A 19,786-nucleotide genomic window follows, 5' to 3' on the forward strand; every position below is an offset into this window, starting at 1 on the left:
TCCGAGGCGCCGCGAGGCGCTGAGGGGAGGGGGGCGTGGCCGGGGGCGTGGCTTAACGAGGAGGCGAGAAGCTGTGTGGGCGTGGCTTAACGAGGAGGCGGGAAGCTGTGGGGGCGTGGCTTAATGAGGAGGCGGGAAGCTGTGGGGGCGTGGCTTAATGAGGAGGCGGGAAGCTGTGTGGCGTGGCTTAATGAGGAGGCGGGAAGCTGCGGGGGCGTGGCTTAATGAGGAGGCGGGAAGCTGTGGGGGCGTGGCTTAATGAGGAGGCGGGAAGCTGTGGGGGCGTGGCTTAACGAGGAGGCGGGAAGCTGTGGGGGCGTGGCTTAATGAGGAGGCGGGAAGCTGCGGGGGCGTGGCTTAATGAGGAGGCGGGAAGCTGTGGGGGCGTGGCTTAATGAGGAGGCGGGAAGCTGTGGGGGCGTGGCTTAACGAGGAGGCGGGAAGCTGTGGGGGCGTGGCGCGCATGCGCGGGGCGCGCGCGGAGGGCGGGCCCGGGGGGCGCGCGCGGGGTCCCGGCAGGTGCGCGCGCGGGCGGGGCCTCAGGTGAGGCCCGGGAGCCGCCATGGACGGCCCCGCCCTGCCCATCCGCCGCTCCCGCCGTGAGCTGGTGGAGGCCGTGAGGGAGCGGCCCTTCCTCATCGTCACCGGCGAGACGGGCAGCGGCAAAAGCACGCAGCTGCCCAAGTACCTCTACGAGGCAGGTAACGAGTCCCCCACTTCTTTCCCCCCCCCCTCCGCGGGCTGCGGATGTGGGACACAAGCAGCGATAAACTCATGTAGTTGTCTCCCTGTCCCCTCGCGGGTGACGCAGCTTCGGGCTGGGCTGTGGTGACCGGAGGTGGATTGATTAAATATTTTAAATAGAAGAGAAACCAAACTGGCCGTGTGTACATTATGTAGGTACGTGTTATAAAGTGACCGTGAGCAGCACAACTCAGGGTCCCTGTTTGTCCCACAATCCCTGGGGATGTTCAGTCTGGAGAAGGCTCCGGGGGTGACCTTAGAGCCCCTTCCGGTGCCTGGAGGGGTCTGGAGTGCCAGGACAAGGGGGAATGGCTTCCCACTGCCAGAGGGCAGGGTTAGATGGGATAGTGGGAAGAAATTCCTCCCTGTGAGGATGGTGAGACCCTGGCACAGGTTGCCCGGAGAAGCTGTGGCTGCCCCATCCCTGGAAGAGTCCAAGGCCAGGTTGGATGGAGCTCTGAACAACCTGGTCTAGTGGAAGGCGCCCAAGGCAGGGGGTGGAATGAGCTGATCTTTAATGTCCCTTCCAACCCGAGCCTTTCTGTATCTCCCACAGGCCTGGCCAAGCACGGTGCCATCGGTGTGACCCAGCCCCGGCGCGTGGCCACCGTGTCTGTGGCACAGAGGGTGGCTGAGGAGATGGGCTGTGAGCTGGGGGCTCTCGTGGGCTACCAGGTCCGCTTCGATGACTGCACCTCCGAGGTGGGGCCCTGGGGACTGCCCTGGGGGTGTAGCAGGGTCCGTGAGGGTGAGCTGGGGTCTCTGGGCTGTCTCAGAGCTCTGAAAGTGTCTGTCCCAGCTGTTTGTGTGCTGTAACTGCTCTGAGGAAGTTTTTTGGGCACCTTGCAGGTGAAACGCTGCCAAGCACCTGTGCTGTGGTGCATGAGCAGCTGTGCTGGAATCTCAAGTGTGTCCTGGACAAATGTGTGATCGGTGTAGAAGTGTTCCATTTGGAATAAAAACCCAGGCCAGCAGCTGAATGTCTCATTAAACCTTTCAGGACACTGCCATCAGGTACATGACTGATGGGTGCCTTCTGAGGCAAATCCTGACAGACCCTCTCCTCAGCAAGTACAGTGTCATCATTTTGGATGAAGCCCATGAGCGGAGCCTCAGCACTGTGAGTGTCACCTTGTATCTGTATTTTGGGTCGCTGTTTCTCCTTTTCTGGGCTCTGCTTGTACCTTCCTCTCACTTCAGCACGATCCCCAGGGATTTTGACTGACTTTCCATGGATGTGCTTTATCCTTTTGCTGTCCTAAAAGCACAGAACTGCTGCTTTGTTTATTACATAAGTTGAAAATAAGATGTGGCCTCTAATAGTGTTAGAATTCTTATAGTTGTTGCATTTAAATGCAGTTAAGACTTTGCTGGCTGTTGAATACTTTCCCAAAATTTCCAGGAGTTTGAGCCAGAACACAAACTTTCTAGAATTGAAAAAACAAAGACACAAATATTTAAAAAACCAAACACAAAAAAAAAACCCCTGAAACACCCTTCTTGCCCTAAGCAATGTTTTTTAGGGTGTGTGTATGACTGTGCAAAGAGATTATGGCTTTTGGGACCATGGAAGTATCTAGACCTGAGTCCCAAAAGCTCTCAAATGTCACCCTGACCCTTCTGTGGCCAGCAAAGGGACATTCAAGTCACTCAGACCTCAGGAGATTGTGCTGTGTGTCAGACAACCTCCTGCTCCAGCAAACAATGTCCCAGTCCAGCTAGGAAAAGGGAAAATGCTTTCTGAATCCCAGTTTGCCCTCAGGCATCTGAGGGTATGGCAAATAACTGAGCTGAGGTGATGGAAGGAGCAGATTTGTAATTCAGAGCACCACAGAGCAAAATAAACTTCCTGAGGTTGTACCAGTAAATAAAACCAAAGCAGGGTGCACACTCGGTCAGGGGACATAGGCTGGGAAAGGAAATGAAAAAAGGGTCTGAGGTAACTTCTCACAAATGACTTGACCAAGAGAGTATAAAAATGAAAAACAAAGGAGTTGAAGTTACGCTGGTGGTGTCTATAGGCTGTGAGAAGAGCTGGAAAAACATTAATTAAACTCTAGAAACCAAAATGTCCAGGGTAAATGTAGGTTTTCTTCAGAGTGCTTAGGCCTGGAATATGTGATTTTCACCGACTCAAGTGGGATAAAATCCTCAAACTTCCAAGTTTGTCAGGCACTTCTAACAAAACCAGGGTACTAACATCAGTTGCTTCTGTTTTTCTGCCAGGATATTTTATTTGGCTTGCTGAAGAAGCTGTTCCTGCAGAAGAAGCCAGCAGGCAGGAGGACAGACATGAAGGTGGTGGTGATGTCAGCCACCCTGGAGGTGGAAAAGCTCTCGGAGTTCTTTGGGCACTGCTCAGTGCTGCACATTCCAGGAAGAAGTTACCCTGTCAAGGAGATATTCTGCAACCTGCTGAGCCCCAGGGACGTGGGCAGCTCTGCCTATGTCACAGAGGTCTGGTTTGCTTTGTTTTCTCTGTGTTTCCTCTGGTTTGGGGGTGATTTTCATCGGGAGGGGGCACAAGAATGAGCTGCTGTGTTGTGTTCTCAGCATCTCTGCAGGAAATAGGGGAGAATCAGTTGGTGTGATGAGTCCTAGACAGAATAAGTGGGATTTCAACTGGTTTTGGCTTGTTTGTTTTTTTTTCAGGCTGTGAAGGTCACTCTGGATGTGCACTTAAATGAACCAGAAGGCGACATCCTGGTTTTCCTCACAGGTGAGAATTTTCCTGGTTACTCCAAGCAAAGCAAAGCAAAAAAGCTTCCAAAGCCTGTCTGGTTTCTCCCAGAGCAGTGAGAAGGGAAAGGTGCAGGTTGGTGTGAAATTATAGTTTCCAGAGTATTTTAGGAATAGCCAGATTGACTCTGTGTTGTCTACATGGCTGACTTTGTTGTTAATTCAGGGAGGGAGAATTATTTGAGCTGTAAAAGCTTACATCAGTGCATGGGCCAGGCCCTCAGCCATCTTCTAAGGCAAATCCTTGGTGAGAGGCCCTGTGGAGAGGCTGGATATCACCTCCAAACCCCCCTCTCATTAATTCCTTACTTTAATGATATGACAACTCTGTAGCAGTGACAAAACAACCTTGTTAAAGATGTTGCAAACCAGGAAGGCAGAGTTGTAGCTTCTGAAGTCACTGAAATGCTCTTGTGTGTCTTTTAGGCCAAAATGAGATAGAAAGAGCTTGTGACTTGCTTTTCAAGAAAGCAGAATCCATCGATTACAGGTACGAGGTCCACGACCGGGCTGTGGAAGGTTTGCTCATCCTGCCTTTGTATGGCTCCATGTCCACAGGTGAGAGCACAGAAGGTCACTTAATTCACATAAACATTATCCTCATCAAATTTGCTGCTGGGGTTGGGAAAAGGGTGTTAATGAACCCCTTTGTTACCATACTGTGGCACTTTGGGGTGGGGGTTTTTTTGTGGTCTTCATAAAGTAAATCAAACTTCAGCCTTCTCTGCTTGCACAGGAGCCTCCAGTTAAAATCCAAATCCAGTGCATATGACTTCAAGATCCTCAGTTAGGAAGGGGCTATTGTGTAACTGAAAGTCCAGTCGTCCTCACATTTTATTTTATTTTATTTATTATTTTTATTTTATTTTATTTTTATTTTATTTTATTTTATTTTGTTTTGTTTTTATTTTATTTTATTTTATTTTACTTTATGTTATTTTACATGGCAAAGATGTTGCCAGTGGGTTTTTGGTGGTGAGAGGGGGAGATGGCAGCAGTGCAGTGTTCCAGGACAGAAAATAAGGTTATCAGAAGGAGTCACTGTTTTATTTGGCAGCAATATCACAGTTAAGTCTCAAAGAGTTAAAAACAGAGGCCACCCTGACCTTTGCTGAACACAGATACTGTATTTTCAGAGGGACTGGAGTGACCTGGGGCTGAGTGAGTGTTCAGAAGAGCAGGGCAGAAGCAGAAATTTCCCTCCAAAAAAGATCTGCAAAAAGAGCAAAACTTGTATCTTCTAGAAAGAGCAAAATGAAAAGTTGCATAAAAGGAAATCAAAGCCTCTTTGTTACTCCATGAAAGGTGATTCCAACCTGAGAGTGATGTTTTATTTTGATTTTGTGGCACCGTTTCAGAGGCTGTTGTATTAAAGAGAAAATGTTCCTCAAAGTGATTTTTATGTCTTTCAAAACTAAAAAGGGAGAAAATTTCAGGGGAGAGTTGAGTTTCCACCTCTTCTCTGTTCCTTGGAAAGCCAAATGAATGAATGGGAACTGCATATGCTGCTTTGTGACATGATAAATGAAGATTTGCTGGAAACAATGAGGGGGGATAATTCAATTTTTTGATGTCCACATTTATTTTCTCTGATTTTTAAAGCCCTTCAAATCTTTCTTGAAGATTCTGTTAAGATCAGGCATCTTGTTTGTTTTTCCTAGCTCTGGGTTAGGAAACATCCAGGAGAGTTGCCCTTGCTCCATCTCTAAATCTTCTTGAGTATGTGAGCAATAAAGAAAATATTCCCTGATTTCTGGCACATGCTAAAATAATACCAAATCTGTATTTTGGAATTTTATGTGACTTGCTTTTTAATGCTATTCAAATGACTTTCACTAAGCATTTGGGTAAATGTGCACAGTTAGAGGTGTGGTTTGAGGCCAGAGCTCTGTAACAGAACAGACTGTTTGACTGAGTATCTGTCATTTTAGATCAACAGAAAAGGATATTTTTGCCAGCTCCCAGAGGCATCAGAAAATGTGTGGTCTCCACAAACATTGCTGCAACATCTCTGACCATTGAAGGAGTCAGGTACTGATTTCTGTCCCTCATAAAAAGCTGTAACAGAGGGAATAATTCAGAAAGGTCTGGCTTTGGAAAAACACATTTATTCTGCTACTGTACCTGCCCTGTTGCTTTCTTTTTTTTTTTTTTAGGTATGTAGTAAGAAAATTCTTTATATTATTATAGTCTTAGAGGTGGCCAATATTTTTGGACTTCAATTTGAAATCAAATCTTGGCTCCACTAAATAAAAAGTAGGGTAAATGTGGGGTTTTTTGATGAACTGCATCTGGCAGTTACCTGCTGAGCCCTCTTATTTTTACCTCTCTGGATTTTGTTTTTTCAGATATGTGGTAGACAGTGGCTTTGTGAAGCAGTTGAATCATAACCCCCGAGTTGGTTTGGACATCCTGGAGGTGGTTCCCATCTCAAAGTAAGTTACAAATGTCACTTACTTGCTGTTTCTGGGAGCTGCTCTGGCAATAATGCTCTGTATTGGTTGATCTTTAAAAAAAGAAATAAAAAGCTAGGCAGCAACCTTGAAGCTCCATGATTTAAAGCCACTTTATTTGTTGCCAAGTAAAAAGTGGTTCAGGACATACAATTCCCTAAAAGTTACAGACATCAGGGAGGAATTGGAAGTGCATTCTCTGAGCAGGGTTTGCACTGGAAGCTTAAAAAAACTCTTCCATGCACAGAAATTCTTCCTTATTTCTGTCATGGCTGGATTTTTGAGTTGCTACGCAGGAATATCTCTTCCATCTCCAAACAGAGAACTTTCTGTACTTCTTTGGGTGGTCACAGAAGGGATGAGAGGTTTGGATGTTGGGGTTTTTTTTGGGCAGGAGTGAAGCCAAGCAGCGAGCTGGCCGGGCCGGCCGGACGTCGGCGGGGAAAAGCTACGGACTGTACAGCAGAGAGTTCTGGGAGCAGTGCATGCCCGACCACACCGTGCCAGAGATCAGGAGGACCAGCTTGACATCTGTGATCCTCACCTTGAAATGCCTTTCTGTGCATGATGTCATCAGGTGACCTCCTTGGAGAGGGATTATCCCCGTCCCGGAGTCTCGGCACGGCCCCCGGAGTGGCAGGAGGCAGGATTAGATCCCCAGCCAACTGTGACACTTCAGTCAGCTTTGCTGCTGTTCCCCAGAGTAATTCCAGCTTGGAGCTTGAGCTCATGTCCAGTTTGAGGCTCCACCAAAACTCCCCTCTCTCCCAAATTAAATGCATAGTTTGTAGTGTTCCTTTAAAGCACTGATTTTTATACCCAAAAAGCTTCATCTCTGTGGGATTTTTTAGTTCTAAGATCATACAAGTGCAGAAAATGCAGTTTGAGCTCAAGTCCAGTTTGAGGCTCTGCCAAAACTCCCATCCCTCCCAAATTAAATGCACAGTTCATAGCATTCCTTTAAATACTTAAAATCCTTAAAATACTGATTTTTATACCCAAAAAAGCTTCACCTCTGCGGGATTTTTTTAGTTCTAAGACCATACAGTTGCAGAAAATGCAGTTTAGTGTGTGCCATGCTGGGATTTGTCATCAGAAATTCCTCAGCTGGAGGCTGTACATGCAGTAACACATGCATATGCTGCAGATGATTGTTATGATTATCTAACTTTGGGCAGAAAATCTGCATTGGGAGGTTTTAAAAATTATTTTAGTAAGTATGAAAACTAACAATGCTACTTCATTTTTTAAACCATAGATTTCCCTATTTGGACCCCCCTGAAGAAAGACATATTTTGGAAGCTCTGAAGGAACTTTACCAGTGCAGTGCTATTGACAGGTAAAATCCAAAGGGATGTAGTCACCACAAGAATTTCAAATCTAATGCTTAAGCTGGTGTTTTGTGTGGACTAAAGGAATTCCCCCCTCAGGAGCAGAATGTGTTTCCTTATTTAACTTCCAGGAAGTTTACTGGGGTTTAATAATACTGTCTATAAAACCAGGGATAGAGCACAATTTGGGGATTGGGAGATAGAGATCAAGTTCTCCTCATTGTCCTGGAGTTCCTAAGTGACCTCAGACAAGTTACCTCAGCTCTGTAGTTCCTGAGGGCACATCCCAGACTGTTGTGGCTCAGGAGCTCAGGCTCTGGCTGGGAGGTCCATCCAAGAGCTTAAGACAGGAAATGAGATCTTATCCTAAGCTTCCAGGAATTCTTCTTGTAAATTAAAAAAGAGCTGGCTGTGCCTGCCATGGAGCAGAGACAAGCAAGCTGGAGAAATGTGGATAATTCTTCTGCTTGTGACACTTCTCCATGTCCCCAGCACCTGTCTGGGCACTCACAGTCCAGAGGGAAGTGCTTCTTACCCAATTTACATTTAAACATCCTGTCACTGAATCTGCTATTTTTTTTTTTTTTTCCCCTGGGATAAGGAGAGGCCATGTGACAAGACTGGGAGAATTCCTGGTGCAGTTTCCCCTTCCTCCCAACCTGTCCTGTGCTGTCATAAAAGCTGCTTCCCTGGACTGTGAGGATCTCCTGCTCCCCATTGCAGCCATGCTGTCCGTGGAAAACGTCTTCATCCGTCCAGGTGGGAAGCCCCTTTTCCCAAAAAAAGCTTTCACAGCTTTCCATGGTCTTGGAGTCAGGGCACTCTGTGTGCCAGGAATTGGACAACAGCTGTTGCAGAGACCTCAGAGCAGCAGGAATTGGGTTGTGTCTGTCCCGAGGCTGTCGAGCTGGAAAAGCAGCGTATGCGTAAACTGAGAGGTCATGAGGGGAAATCTCTGTTACAGGAGGGAAAAGGCAAAAATAAAAGGAAAAAAAAAAACCACCAGAAAACCCAAATGCACCACAGCAGATGTGTTACTGTTGGTCTGAGTGCAGACAGCAGGGACTGATTGTTTTTAACAAATGGGGCATCACCTCTGGATTATCTTTTCTGTTCGCTAACTCTGAATTCCCACTGAACTCACAGATCCACTGGTTTTTTCCAGGCTCTTACTTATTTTAAGACCTCCATTACTGTGGCAGTAGGACAAAGTTGAGCTCAATAGATTAGAGGGTGCTCTGATGGGGTGGGTTCAACAGCCTTGGTCTCCCTCTCACTTGATCCCTGTGAGCTGTTTGTTTATTCCTTTACCTTTCCATGTCAGCCTCTGGATTGATTGTGAGTGAGAAATACTTTCTAAGAGACTGGAATTCTTCATGCCTGGTGCTGACTGATGAGATTGAGCATAGATTGAATAGCATCTACGTGCTCTTGTTCAGCAGTAGTGGAAGGAGGAAGAGCTGTAAATGCAGCTGTAGAAGGAGAGACAAAACTAAAAATAACAGGAATACAGAGCCAAGGCTGCCAAACACACTCTAACAGAATATTAGGTAGTGATAAAAAAAAGATGACTTTAAGTGAGATATAACTTATTCTTCAGGTGATCCTCAGAAGCAAAAGGAGGCTGAGCTTCAACACCAGGAACTTGCCTCACAAGTGGGAGGATGCAATGACTTTGCAACCCTCTTAAATATTTTTGAACAGTGCAAAGCAAGGTATAAAATGTTCCCTTTACAGTAAGTGGTTTTGCATTGCTCATAACTCCCAGTTTTTAGATGTGCTGCAGATACACATGCGTGTGCTCATTCCTAATTTCAGATTTATTCCTTGGTGTGGTCTGTAATTTCCATCAAGACACCTTTTATTTAACCCAACAAAGTATCTGCCTGTGTAGGTTGTTGCCTTTGTATGACCATAACAAAAAAAAAAGAGGCAAGTTTCTTTACAAGCAGATTACAAAGGGCCTCTTTATAATTCAAATATTCCTGTTCTCAGCAAGTCTCCTTCAGCCTGGTGCCAGGAATACTGGATCCACTGGAGAGCTGTGAAATCTGCTTTCAGTGTGGAAAGACAGCTGAGGGAAATAACCACTAAACTGAAACAGGTGAGCAAATAGAATTTCTGGGTATGTTTGAGCTGTGTAAGTTTATATTTAAGAGATGTAGTGGGTGCTGAGCATTTGCCAGATGGCTGCTGCCTTTCTCCAGGAGAAACTGATCCACTTAAATATTTTTTTAGAGCACCTTTGCTTGCGTAACTCACAGGTACAGTGGTGGTAACAGGCAAGAGGGAGAGTTTTTCTCCTTTCCTCATGCTTTCCATACAGCAAGAAACCCACAGTTTAAAATCCATGGGATGGAGGGGGTATAACTGCTTTTTCTTGAAGAAAGATCCTCATTCGTGTTGGTTTTTCTTTTCCCAGCTGCCAGACTTCCCTAAAGAGACATTTGAGGGCTCCAGAACTGAAATCCTGAGAAGATGCCTATGTGCAGGATACTTCATCAATGTTGCTAGGAGGTAAGGAGTGAAGTTTGGAGAGCTGAATGGAAAAGATGCTATGCAAATTGCATAAAAGTGTGGCTGTATGTTGGTAAAAGTAGCAAAGTAGTAACTGCAGGTGAAGGAGATGTTTCTGCAAGGGGCTGGAAGCCTGGGAGGCTCTCTGCTTTTGACTCTTCACTATTCCAAGGATGTCAGCAGCTTCCCAGGAATGTAATTTTTCTGTCTGTGAAATGAACCAGCTGATGAGTGGTTCCAGATATTCAACTAAAGGGCTTGGAGATTTCCAGTTACCACCCTGTGGTTACTGTGATGTTACACCTGCAGTGCTGCTGTGGTAAATTAGATATATTGTATTTCACTTCTTAAATGGTTTTTTACAGTCTAATTCTGGAAGCACTTTCTTCCAGTTATATACTTGAAATTTTTTTCTATACTGCTGCTGCTTTGTTTAGTTGAGTGTTGCTGTCTGTGTCACTGTCTAATCACAGCAATGTGGGATTTGTTTTGTTGGTTTTTTAATTTCTTTTTTCACAAACCTTTCAGATCTGCAGCCAGGACATTCTGCACAATGGATGGACATGGCAGCATAGTCTACATCCACCCTTCATCCACAGTGAGTGCCCAAACCCTGCTGATAAAGTAGCAAAGGGATCTCTAAAAGGAATAAGGGGCAGGTCCCTAAACTCTCCCTGGTGTTTGCTGCAGTGTTCATTTTGAGAGTGGGGAAGAGCCTCACTCTTTCAAACTTGGTAAATGGTTTATGTAGTGAGTGTGACACAGGCTGCACTACCTCTCTGGCTCTTTGGATCTCATGGGCAGTTGGAAATCGTTGCGCCTCAATCTGAAAATCCAGGATAACACCCCCTCGCATCTCAATCACTGCCATTCTGATGGAGGTGGGGGCTCTAAAAATCAAACCAGTTGGGAGATGATCTTTTGATTTTTCAGCTCTACAACCAGGAGACCCTGCTGGAGTGGATCATCTTCCACGACGTGGCCGTGACCTCCAAGATCTACGTGCGCACCGTGTGCCCCGTGCGCTACGAGTGGGTCAAGGACCTGCTGCCCAGGCTGCACCAGGTGGACGCCTACGAGCTGAGCAGTGTGGCCAGGGAAGAGGTGACTGAGGAGGAGATAACCAAGTGGAAGCAGAGAGAGGAGCTGAAAAGGCAGTGTGGTAAGCACAGTGCTTGTCCCTGTCCGTGTATGTGTGGTTTTTGTTGTTGTTTTGGAGCCCTGTGTGTTTATTTTGGCACCTTCTGAGGTAGAAGGTGTTGGTTTGCATTTGATGTGTGGAGTTCTGGTTGTTTTATTCTTCCCACAGCTCTGCAATCCTTATTTTCTCTCCCAGCAGTGTGAATTGTGGTGTTTCTGTGCTGCTTCTTGCCACGCTCCCCCCTTTTGGTGTCCTAGAGCAGAGCTTGAACAGAGTTGAATAAACATTTTGAGTCTGGCTATTTAAGTTTGTGAAGGACATTTAGCCATTGATGCCCAAATAATGCTGCCCTGGGAGAAGTCCTAAGAGCCATGGGGCAGAGGGAAGAAAAAAAAAATCAAAAAACATCACCCAGCAATAAACACAGAGGAAAAAGTGTCACATTTTGGTGAATGTCTCATTCTGACAATGAATTTAATGCCATATGTTTAAATAGTCAGTTTTAATTAGAACTGGTGCCTGCTAACTGATCTGGCTGCTTGACATTCTTGGGATTCTTCTGTCAGCAGGTTCCTAAAGCAGCCAAGTATTCAAAGGGCCTCTTTACTCCTGAGCTGACCCTTCCAAAACATCCATTTATTGTACAGTAAATACAGATTCTTTTCAATTTCCTTAACAAAGGAAAAAATGCAGACTTTTGGGCTCAGACCAGCATCTCTTTCTGCCCTGCATTGTTGTATAAATCCACTAATTTAAACATGAATTTGATTTGGTTATAAATAATGCAGAGGAGCCTCATCAATTTATCTGAAGTCTGAGGAAATGCTCTCCGTGTCCCCCTTTACATCATGGCTTCATCAGGCAATTGCCAATTAATTGGAGTTTAATATTGACCTTACAGATGTTTTATTTCTGGGACTTTCATGAAAATAGGTGGCTGAAGAGCTGACAAGACATAATAATTACAAATAGCCTAACAGTGGATGCTGATTAAAGCTCCTTCCTTTTTATCACAGAATCTTGTGCCCAGCCCCCAGGACCAGGCTGCAGTTGCTGCTTCACTCACACAAATTTTAGGCTCTCAGAGTCTTTGATTATTTTTCTTATTGTTATTTTAGACTGAAAATATTTTCTGCTTCTCTTCCCTTCTGTGAGAAGCAGTCCCAAGGTCTCAGTGCTGTTGGGGAATGTGCATTTCTAATGGTGGCTGATCTGCAGAATTGACTTTTCCCACTCCCTTATCTGCATGTTTTCCTCTCCCTTCCTCCTGCCTCCGGAAATTTTTTGAAGATAGTTTATCCCAATGTTTTTTCCTGCTCCCTGTGCTGTCCCTGTCCTGCCTAAACCCTGAGTTTGGGATGTGCAATTTAGAGAAGAAATGGGTGTGTAGAAGGCAGGATGCATATTCTCTGCTAGAATAAAAAGCAAGATTTGGGGATGAGATGAGCCCAGCTGCAAATATTGACATGGGAGCTAAGGCATGATTTTATTTTTATTTTTTTTTCCCTCTTGCTGTGGTACAGTCTGTCCTCTCTGGAAGTCATTCAAATGGCTGCCTGGGACTTGGAAAAAAACTTGAGATTCTGTTGAGGTTTTTTTTTTGGTATTTAACAAATAGGAGGAGTTGAAATGCTGGGGGTGGGGGTCTTGACACAGAAGAGTTTATTTCTTTCTCTCCTCTTGCCCCCAGAAGGAGTCACAGACAACTCTGCAAGGAAGATGGAGAGGAGGAATGATGACCAATCCATCCAGGATGCCCGAGCTCGATACCTGGAGAGGAAGCAGCAAAGAGCTCAGGGTTTAAGCAGCCCAGTGAAGGAAATGGGGTAACACTGGTGGCAGCTCTGCTCCCACTGCAAGGGGAGGCAGTTTGTGCAGGTCTGGGGATGTTTGCATAATGCCAAATGACTGACAGGAGTGCAGGGAAACTTCTGCTTTGTGCTCAGGTCGAGTGCCAAAGAGGACAAACACAACCTTCCCTTTGCTGCATCCAGCAGGGAGAACTTCCCAAGCTGAATTGTGTTGCTGCAGGTCCGTGGCAACAATTTAGTGGCCGCAGCTGTGGCTGAAGCCCTGATACCAAGTGTGGTGCCAATTCTCTGGCATTTATTTGACTTTAAAAGGTCTCAGTGCCATTATAAATAAAACTTCCTTAAAGGTCAGTTGGGGGTTATTTTTTTAAGGAATGGATCTGTAACTTTTTTACCCATTTTATTCTGTCTGATGGTGGTCATACAGACTTCATGCTCAGGAAAATGTGCAGGAAGGGCTCTTTGAAGGATGGAACCAGCAGGATTAACTCCAAAGGGACATTTCCCACCTGCATTCTGTGTTGTTCCTGCCCTGTGCTGTGCTGTACCAGGAACACACAAGGAAATAGAAGTGGTTTTCCTTAAGCACCTAAAAAAGCAAGGAGCCATGGTACTTTCTCATCATAAAGTTTGTTTCCTTCTCAGTAAAGAAATAATCCTGTTTTATCACCATAATAATCCAAAAAACGCTCCAGGGCTCAAGTGAGGAGTTTGTATAAGAATTTCCAAATAATTGGAAGAACTTGCTGTCGTTTTTCCTGCCTCAGCTGTGTGCTCTGTGTCACCCTGGGCACTGGTTCAAGTGCTGCTGTAGCCTGAATAAACCTTCACCATTCCACCTCTGCCTCACCTCAAGCATTCCAGCGCTGCCCAGCATCACAAACTCTCCAAAACCTTAGGATTCTCTAGAATATGACAATATTATGGCCCATAAAGTGCTGGGTCTGCTAATTGTTCCTCTGCCTGTGATGGATGGCAAAGGGTTTTGTTCTTTCACGCTGCTGCTCAGGCTCTGCTTTGGAGCAGCAGCACTTGGGCTTGACTCATCCTCTACTTTGAATTTTGCTGTTTAATTTGATCTATATTTGCAGTGTCATAGCCCCTCATGAGTCAAATGCCATCTGTACCACCCAGTGGGCCTGAAATGAGTGCACAGAATGCCCACTGTTCCTCGGGGCTATAAATCTCTTGGCAGAACCTAATGCTTTCTGATCTTTTTCTTTTTTTTTCCCCCCACAAGAAATGAGGGATTTTTCTCCCACCCTGTGTTCCAGGGTTTCTCAGAGGTTTTGAAAATGGGGAATTTAAGACAAAGTAAAAAATATCTGGGGAAATAACCGTGAGAGGCAAAATAAGACTTCAGCCATCCCAAGTGTTCCAGCACACACAGCTCTGGGCAAAGCACCTGGAATGCTGCAATCATCCCAGAAAGAGAGTTCAGTTTTTACCGTTTTCTACATGCTGGAGTTGAAGTGTGAGTTAATAAAACACAGGAGGAAATGTGGAGCTTCGTTCCTTTACTGTACTCATTAACAGGAGGCCGTGAGAAGAGTCCTGGGGAGCAGCCCCGGGGGGTGAGGGACAGGGACACCGGGGGAGGGGAAGCATCACATCCCGGTGCCAGGGACAGGCCGAGGGTGGAGGACCCACGGCATCCCGGTGCCAGGGCCATCCCCGTCCCCTCGGTGCCCCAAGTGGGGGAGATCCCTCCCAGCGCGGTGACAGGGACACCCCGCGGTGGGCAAGAGGGGTGGTCCAGGGGCACCCCCGGTGTCCCTGCAGTGTCCCCTCGGTGTCCCCTCTGTGTCTCCCCGCTGTCCCCCCGCTGTCCCCTCGCTGTCCCCTCGCTGTCCCCTCGCTGTCCCCTTGTCCCGCCGCCCTGCCCGGCCCACGTGACCGCGCGGGCCGGCCCGGGCGCGGGGCGGAAGTGACGTCGCGGCCCCTCGGTCGCATGATGTGGCAAAAAAAAAAAAGGCCGGGGAGGGGAGGGGAGGGAGGGAGTGATGCGTCCTCAAATAGTCCCTTCCGGCGGCGCATCACCGCACGCCGCTCCCATTGGCGCTGTTCGCCCAGATCCCTCCGCGCGGGAGGCCGGCGGCGGCAGGTGCGGGTATCCTTCCGCGGCGGTATCCTTCCGCCGGCGGGGGCAGCTTCCGCACGGCCCCGCTCCGCCATCGCGGCCCTGCTCCGCCTGCACCGCTGAGCCCGGCCCGGCCCGGCCCGGAGCGCCCCGCCGCCGCCATGGCCCAGATTCTGCCCATCCGCTTCCAGGAGCATCTCCAGGTGGGCGCGGGGGCGGGCGGGCCGCTGTCTCGCTCCGCCGGGGGAGCCTCCCGGGGACGGTGCCGGGGGAGAAGCGCCGGGCCTGCCCGCGATGCCTCCGTGTGGGGCGGCCGAGCGCCCTCGGAGGGGTGTTCGCCCTCCAGGTGTCCGAAGGCTCGGGGAGCGCTTCCCGAAGGGCACCTTCCGGGAGGGGCCGGGCCGGGCAGCCCGCCCTTGCCGGTGGCCCGCGGGCCGTGGCCCGGCCGGGTGGGCGAGGCTGGCGCGGTGCCCGTGCGGGCCGGGCGGTGCGGGCGGGGCGCGGGTGGCTCCTCTGCGCTTCCCGGGGCAGCGCCGGGGGGAAATCCCGGCTCAGCGCGGGGTCTGTAGGGCACGAGGGGTGAGCTGGTCGGGTGGCCGAGCTGTCTCTGTGTGCTGCTTAATTTTATTTGTTTGAATGGTGGTGAAGCCTCTGTAGTTCTAAAGACAAGCTAAATCGTTTTGCCGGTGTTCCCGCTTGTAATGTCATCTTCTGGAAGGAAAAGCACGTATTGCAGTGAAATGTGGGAGCTGCTGCGGCTCCCTGCAGTGCAGCTGTGGCAGTGCAGGTGCCCAGGTGCCAGCTCTGGTGTCCGCTGGCCTCTTCCCAGTCGCAGCTCTGGCTCTCATTGCACCATAACCACATGCTAATCGTTTATTTCCGAGTGATGGCCTTTAATTTCTCTAACGTGACTTCCTGGAGGCGCTGGTAGCACATCCTAAGCGGGCTCTGGTGCGGGAATGCAGGGTTACCTTCCCGGAGCAGTGTGTGCCTCCCGTGTCCGTGGGTGAAGCTGGAGCACAGGGAGGGGTCTGGAAGTGGTGATCCACTTGTGCAATGGGCACTTCCTATCTGACAGGTCTGAAGGGCGAAGTACTACGGGCCACGGTGTTACTAAACTTGGTTTCACTGCTGAGGAGCGTTTTTTGAGGAGAATTCGTGTAATAAAAGCTGCATTGGCACACCTGGCCAAGGTCTTCTGACAGCCTGCTGCCCTGTGGTGCCAGTGTGTGTGTTTAGTTTGTGTTCAGCTAACTGGGGCTGTGGTAGGCACTAATGTAGTGATGGATTTGCATGATTTATAGTGACTTTTCTCCAAACTCAAATAGGAAGAAGTTAAGACTTATTTGAAGGTTGCAGCTGTTCATAGTGTCTAAAATCGCTGCTGTTGTTTAGGTGGGCAGCTGAGCACTGAATTATTTTACTCCAATATCAGTTTAAAGCCCAGCCAGAATTCATAGTTTAGGTGTCCCTGTAGTGAGCAGCACAGACAGGAGAACCTCAGGAGTTGGCCAGAGCTTCAGCTCCAAGCAACTGCCTTGTCCTGGTAGCTGCAAAGCCCAGAACCAGGTACTGAGGAGGTTCTGCACACTCAGGAGAAACTCATCCCTCTGAGCAGCCCAACTCTCAATCAAGTATTGTGGCAATACATCTCTGATACATTATTTAAGACCCCAACCTTGCATGTGACCCACTGCCAGGTCTCTAATGACATGAGTGCTGTTACATAATGAAACTCATCTGCTTCACGCCAGAAGTGCTGGGAGCTTTCAGGCTAGCACATGGTGGAGCAGGACTGTTCTGACTGATTTATCTGTTTATTTGGGGTTTAATTTGCATTTTCTCTGCCTGTGCCTATTCAGTGTGGAACACTGGCTGAACCAGAATCTTTTACAGCTGCACGTAGGAGCTGATCCTTTCTTGGATGGGTGTGCACCCCTCTGAGCCTGGGTGCACGTGGCTCTTGCCCTTAATGCTGCAGTTGGCTGCAGCCACTGAACTTCCTCCTTTCGTTTCATTGAAAAATTTCAGAGGAATTTGAATTCTAGGAGTTAATTGCTTTTCTGCTGGAGGTTCTGACATAAATTTTGAGAGCAGAAACATTCATATTGCGATGTTTTTTGCTATCCAGGCTGCTCCTAGGAAGTCCTCATGGACTCAATAATACAATTTCTTGAGCTGTACCTGCCCCACATTGTCTAGGAAACTTGTTGTACAGGTGTTGTGCAGCACTTGCGAGTTTGTAGTGATGCTTAATGAAAGATGAGGTACCCAACTGGAGCATTAGCTATAAAAAGCAGGTGATGGATTTCAATGAGAAAGTTTTTGCAGGCTATTATTGAAATCAGTCAACACACAGTGTGATCGTAGCTCTCCACGGATTCATTATTAGAGGTTAAAAAATGGTCAAGTACAAAGCTTGTCTGATCTTCAGCTTCAGGCCAGTCCATTGCCTGTTGCTGTGCAGCTCGGCTGTGTGATTTGGGAATGAAGAGAGAAAAGCTCCAGAACCTTGCTCCTGAGTGCCTCATCTCTTGTGTGCACAGTGCTTTGTAGCCCTAATTGGAGCTAAAGGTGTACTTTGGACAAGAAGTTAAGGGAGGGAGGTTTCTGGGGAGCTTAAACCAAAAAGTGTTGTCAGGTTTCAGGGTTTGTTTGTCTGAGTCCCATCACATGCTCTGCAATCTCAGCAGCCCCAGGTGTGCAGGCTGTTATCTGTGTGGTGTCTGTTGGACATCCCTGCCTTGCCACCAAAGAACATCAACAACAGGCTGTGGAGAAACTTTCCATGGGAATTTTCAAGGAGGAACCTGATTCCTGTGCTATCAAAACTCATGTTATTAAACTTTATATAGCTACTTCTTTTTTTTTTCAAAGTGGCTATGAGGAAACAATCCACTGTGCATGTAGTGGGAGATCAGAGTTCAGTGTGTGGGATGATTGCAAATCTGCTTGCTTCTATCCAGGCTTCAGGGATTCCTAAAATGTGTCAGTGTGTGTTCGAGGGTGAAAGTAAAACAGCTGCTTACTGTGGTGGGTCAGTGGAGCTTTTCTAAGATGACAGTTCTTGGTGAGTGAGAAGGAACCAGATGAATTAGCAGCTGATGAACTGTGATTGCCAGTTAATTTAACCACACTACCCTGAAATATATAAATACTGAACTTGGACCAGGCCCCCTGCTGCACTGAGTTAAGGCATTAATAAATACTCTTCTGAATCTAAATATTTTTGTAAGACAATGTAGACAGTAGAGAAAACTGCCATCTCAGGCTGTGCACTTGATACCAAGACAGAACTGCTTTTTTAGCACTAGGAAAAGGGGGTTTGTATCTATTGTTCATTGATGGAGCAAACCTGAATGGCAGCTGTGCTGTACTGCTGTGGTGGTGCTTGGGTGGCTCTTGGAATTACAGCTGTGCCAAAGAATAAAACAGGACAGCCAGAGCACCATAGAATAAAACATAAATTCAATACGTTGTTCTAAAAATGACAAAGAGCAAAATTCTTCCATGTATTGTGCTGACAGTGAGTTTAATACAGCCTAAAACACGAAATCTCTGCTGTAACAGTATTAGTTTGAAGCAGTTACATCCTTTGTTGATAATACAAGTCAGGAATTAGAGGACTGCTGTGCCTAATGCTGTTTTGGTGGGATTCTTGCTCTCTGCTTCTTAGTGGATCTGAATTCCTAAAGCCAGTGAGTTTAGAGTATTCCTGTGGAGGGAAAATACCTAACAGAGAATTGAAATGTCTTGTGGAGAGAGAGATTGCGTGTGTGTGTCAACTAATTGGATAGGAGCAATTAGTTAAGCAGTTTATAAGCTGCTCTGGGCATGTCCCTCACAGCAGGCACTGAGGTGCAGGGCCCTGGCTGCCTTGGTGGCCGTGCTGATTTAGTGCTTCCTGCTGGGATTGGGGCCTCAACCAAAGATAAGGAATGGGATTCAGTGGTTCTGAACTCCAGTTTCAGCAGGTGCAGCCTCAGTGGTGGAGCTGAAACAGTCCCAGAGCACGTCTGTGGTTGCTGAGAGCGGGTGGTGCCTCAGCCTGCTGAGGGTGAGGCAGAAAATAGGAAGGATATAGAAATAGGAGAGCTCTTGAATGTTAGAGAGGTCCCTTATCTGTTGAAAACATGACTTCCTAGCCTGCCACAAGCTGTAACTCTTACCTTGCACTGGTAAATATGAAGTACTTTGCCATGGACTGACTGTTGGGACTCTCAGAACTGCAGGCAGTAACTAACAGAGCAGCACAAACATAAATAGTTTTGTGTGACTTAAGCTTGCTTTTCTGAATTTTCATGTATAGAATTAAAAGAGCAGCTGAAGTGTAGCCTGGTGTCTGCCTTGTTCAGTCAAAGCCCAGTAAAGCATGGCCTGAGAGAGAGCTAATGTGACTCACTGCACATTGGGGGACTTCTCAAAAAAATGGGGATTTTCCAATTAAGTGGCATTTTGCAGCTATGTCATTTCTAGCTGCATGTAGATAAGGAGTCTCTGGGCAGGGGCTGAGCAGCTGCTTGTGGCCACAAGAGCAATGGTTATATCCTGTTGAGTGTGAGAGTCGAGGTGAAATGTGTGCTCAGCAGTTCTGTGCCCTTCCTCATAGGCAAGGAGAAATTATCTGACAGCTAAGCAGACTGTCACAAGAAAGGGAACATTACAAGAAGGGGTCAACAAAGAGACTCCTGTCAGCAGTTTTACCGTTCAGTTTGATGTCCCATCCATGTGACAACTTCTCTGGCTAAGTTACCAAGAATGCACTTGAATTATCTTGCAGTGAAAAAATAATTCTGGTAATCAGACATTCCCTTACTATGTTATAATGACTCACATCTCGGTGCCGCTCAGATAAAGGCCATCACAGAATTCCATGCTTCAGCAGAGCCTGCAAGTGACTGAAGTATCTGATCTTGGGTGAGATGAGTCCTTTGAGGCGACATCTCTGCTGAACACAAGAGTTGCTGCTG

General features: G+C 47.3%; 2 protein-coding genes across 5 annotated transcripts in view; both read left to right on the forward strand.

Annotated features, from left to right (window-relative positions):
- The first annotated feature begins 499 nt into the window (after positions 1–499).
- Positions 500–14,240, forward strand: DHX40 (DEAH-box helicase 40). 3 transcript variants are annotated; one of them, XM_082294466.1, is made up of 17 exons: positions 500–701; positions 1,301–1,446; positions 1,745–1,864; positions 2,971–3,201; positions 3,397–3,463; positions 3,910–4,041; positions 5,415–5,514; positions 5,832–5,918; positions 6,331–6,513; positions 7,195–7,275; positions 7,869–8,026; positions 8,868–8,982; positions 9,263–9,371; positions 9,690–9,784; positions 10,313–10,382; positions 10,718–10,946; positions 12,616–14,240. In XM_082294466.1, exons 1-17 carry the CDS (start codon positions 563–565, stop codon positions 12,753–12,755), a joined length of 2,202 nt encoding a protein of 733 aa, XP_082150592.1. In that variant the 5' UTR covers positions 500–562; the 3' UTR covers positions 12,756–14,240. The 3 variants fall into 3 exon arrangements, with proteins under 3 accessions (XP_082150592.1, XP_082150593.1, XP_082150594.1); XM_082294467.1 differs by having other exon boundaries at positions 12,619–14,240; XM_082294468.1 differs by having other exon boundaries at positions 1,301–1,419.
- A 554-nt stretch (positions 14,241–14,794) lies between these two features.
- Positions 14,795–19,786, forward strand: part of CLTC (clathrin heavy chain) — a 29,918-nt gene continuing 24,926 nt past the window's right edge. For both annotated transcript variants that reach the window (XM_082294835.1, XM_082294836.1), the window contains exon 1: positions 14,795–15,019. In XM_082294835.1, the coding sequence (XP_082150961.1) occupies positions 14,978–15,019 (42 nt within the window). In that variant the 5' untranslated portion in view covers positions 14,795–14,977. The remainder of the gene's footprint in view (positions 15,020–19,786) is intronic.

Source organism: Coloeus monedula (assembly GCF_965178545.1).
Source record: "Coloeus monedula genome assembly, chromosome: 20".
NCBI lineage: Eukaryota > Metazoa > Chordata > Aves > Passeriformes > Corvidae > Coloeus > Coloeus monedula.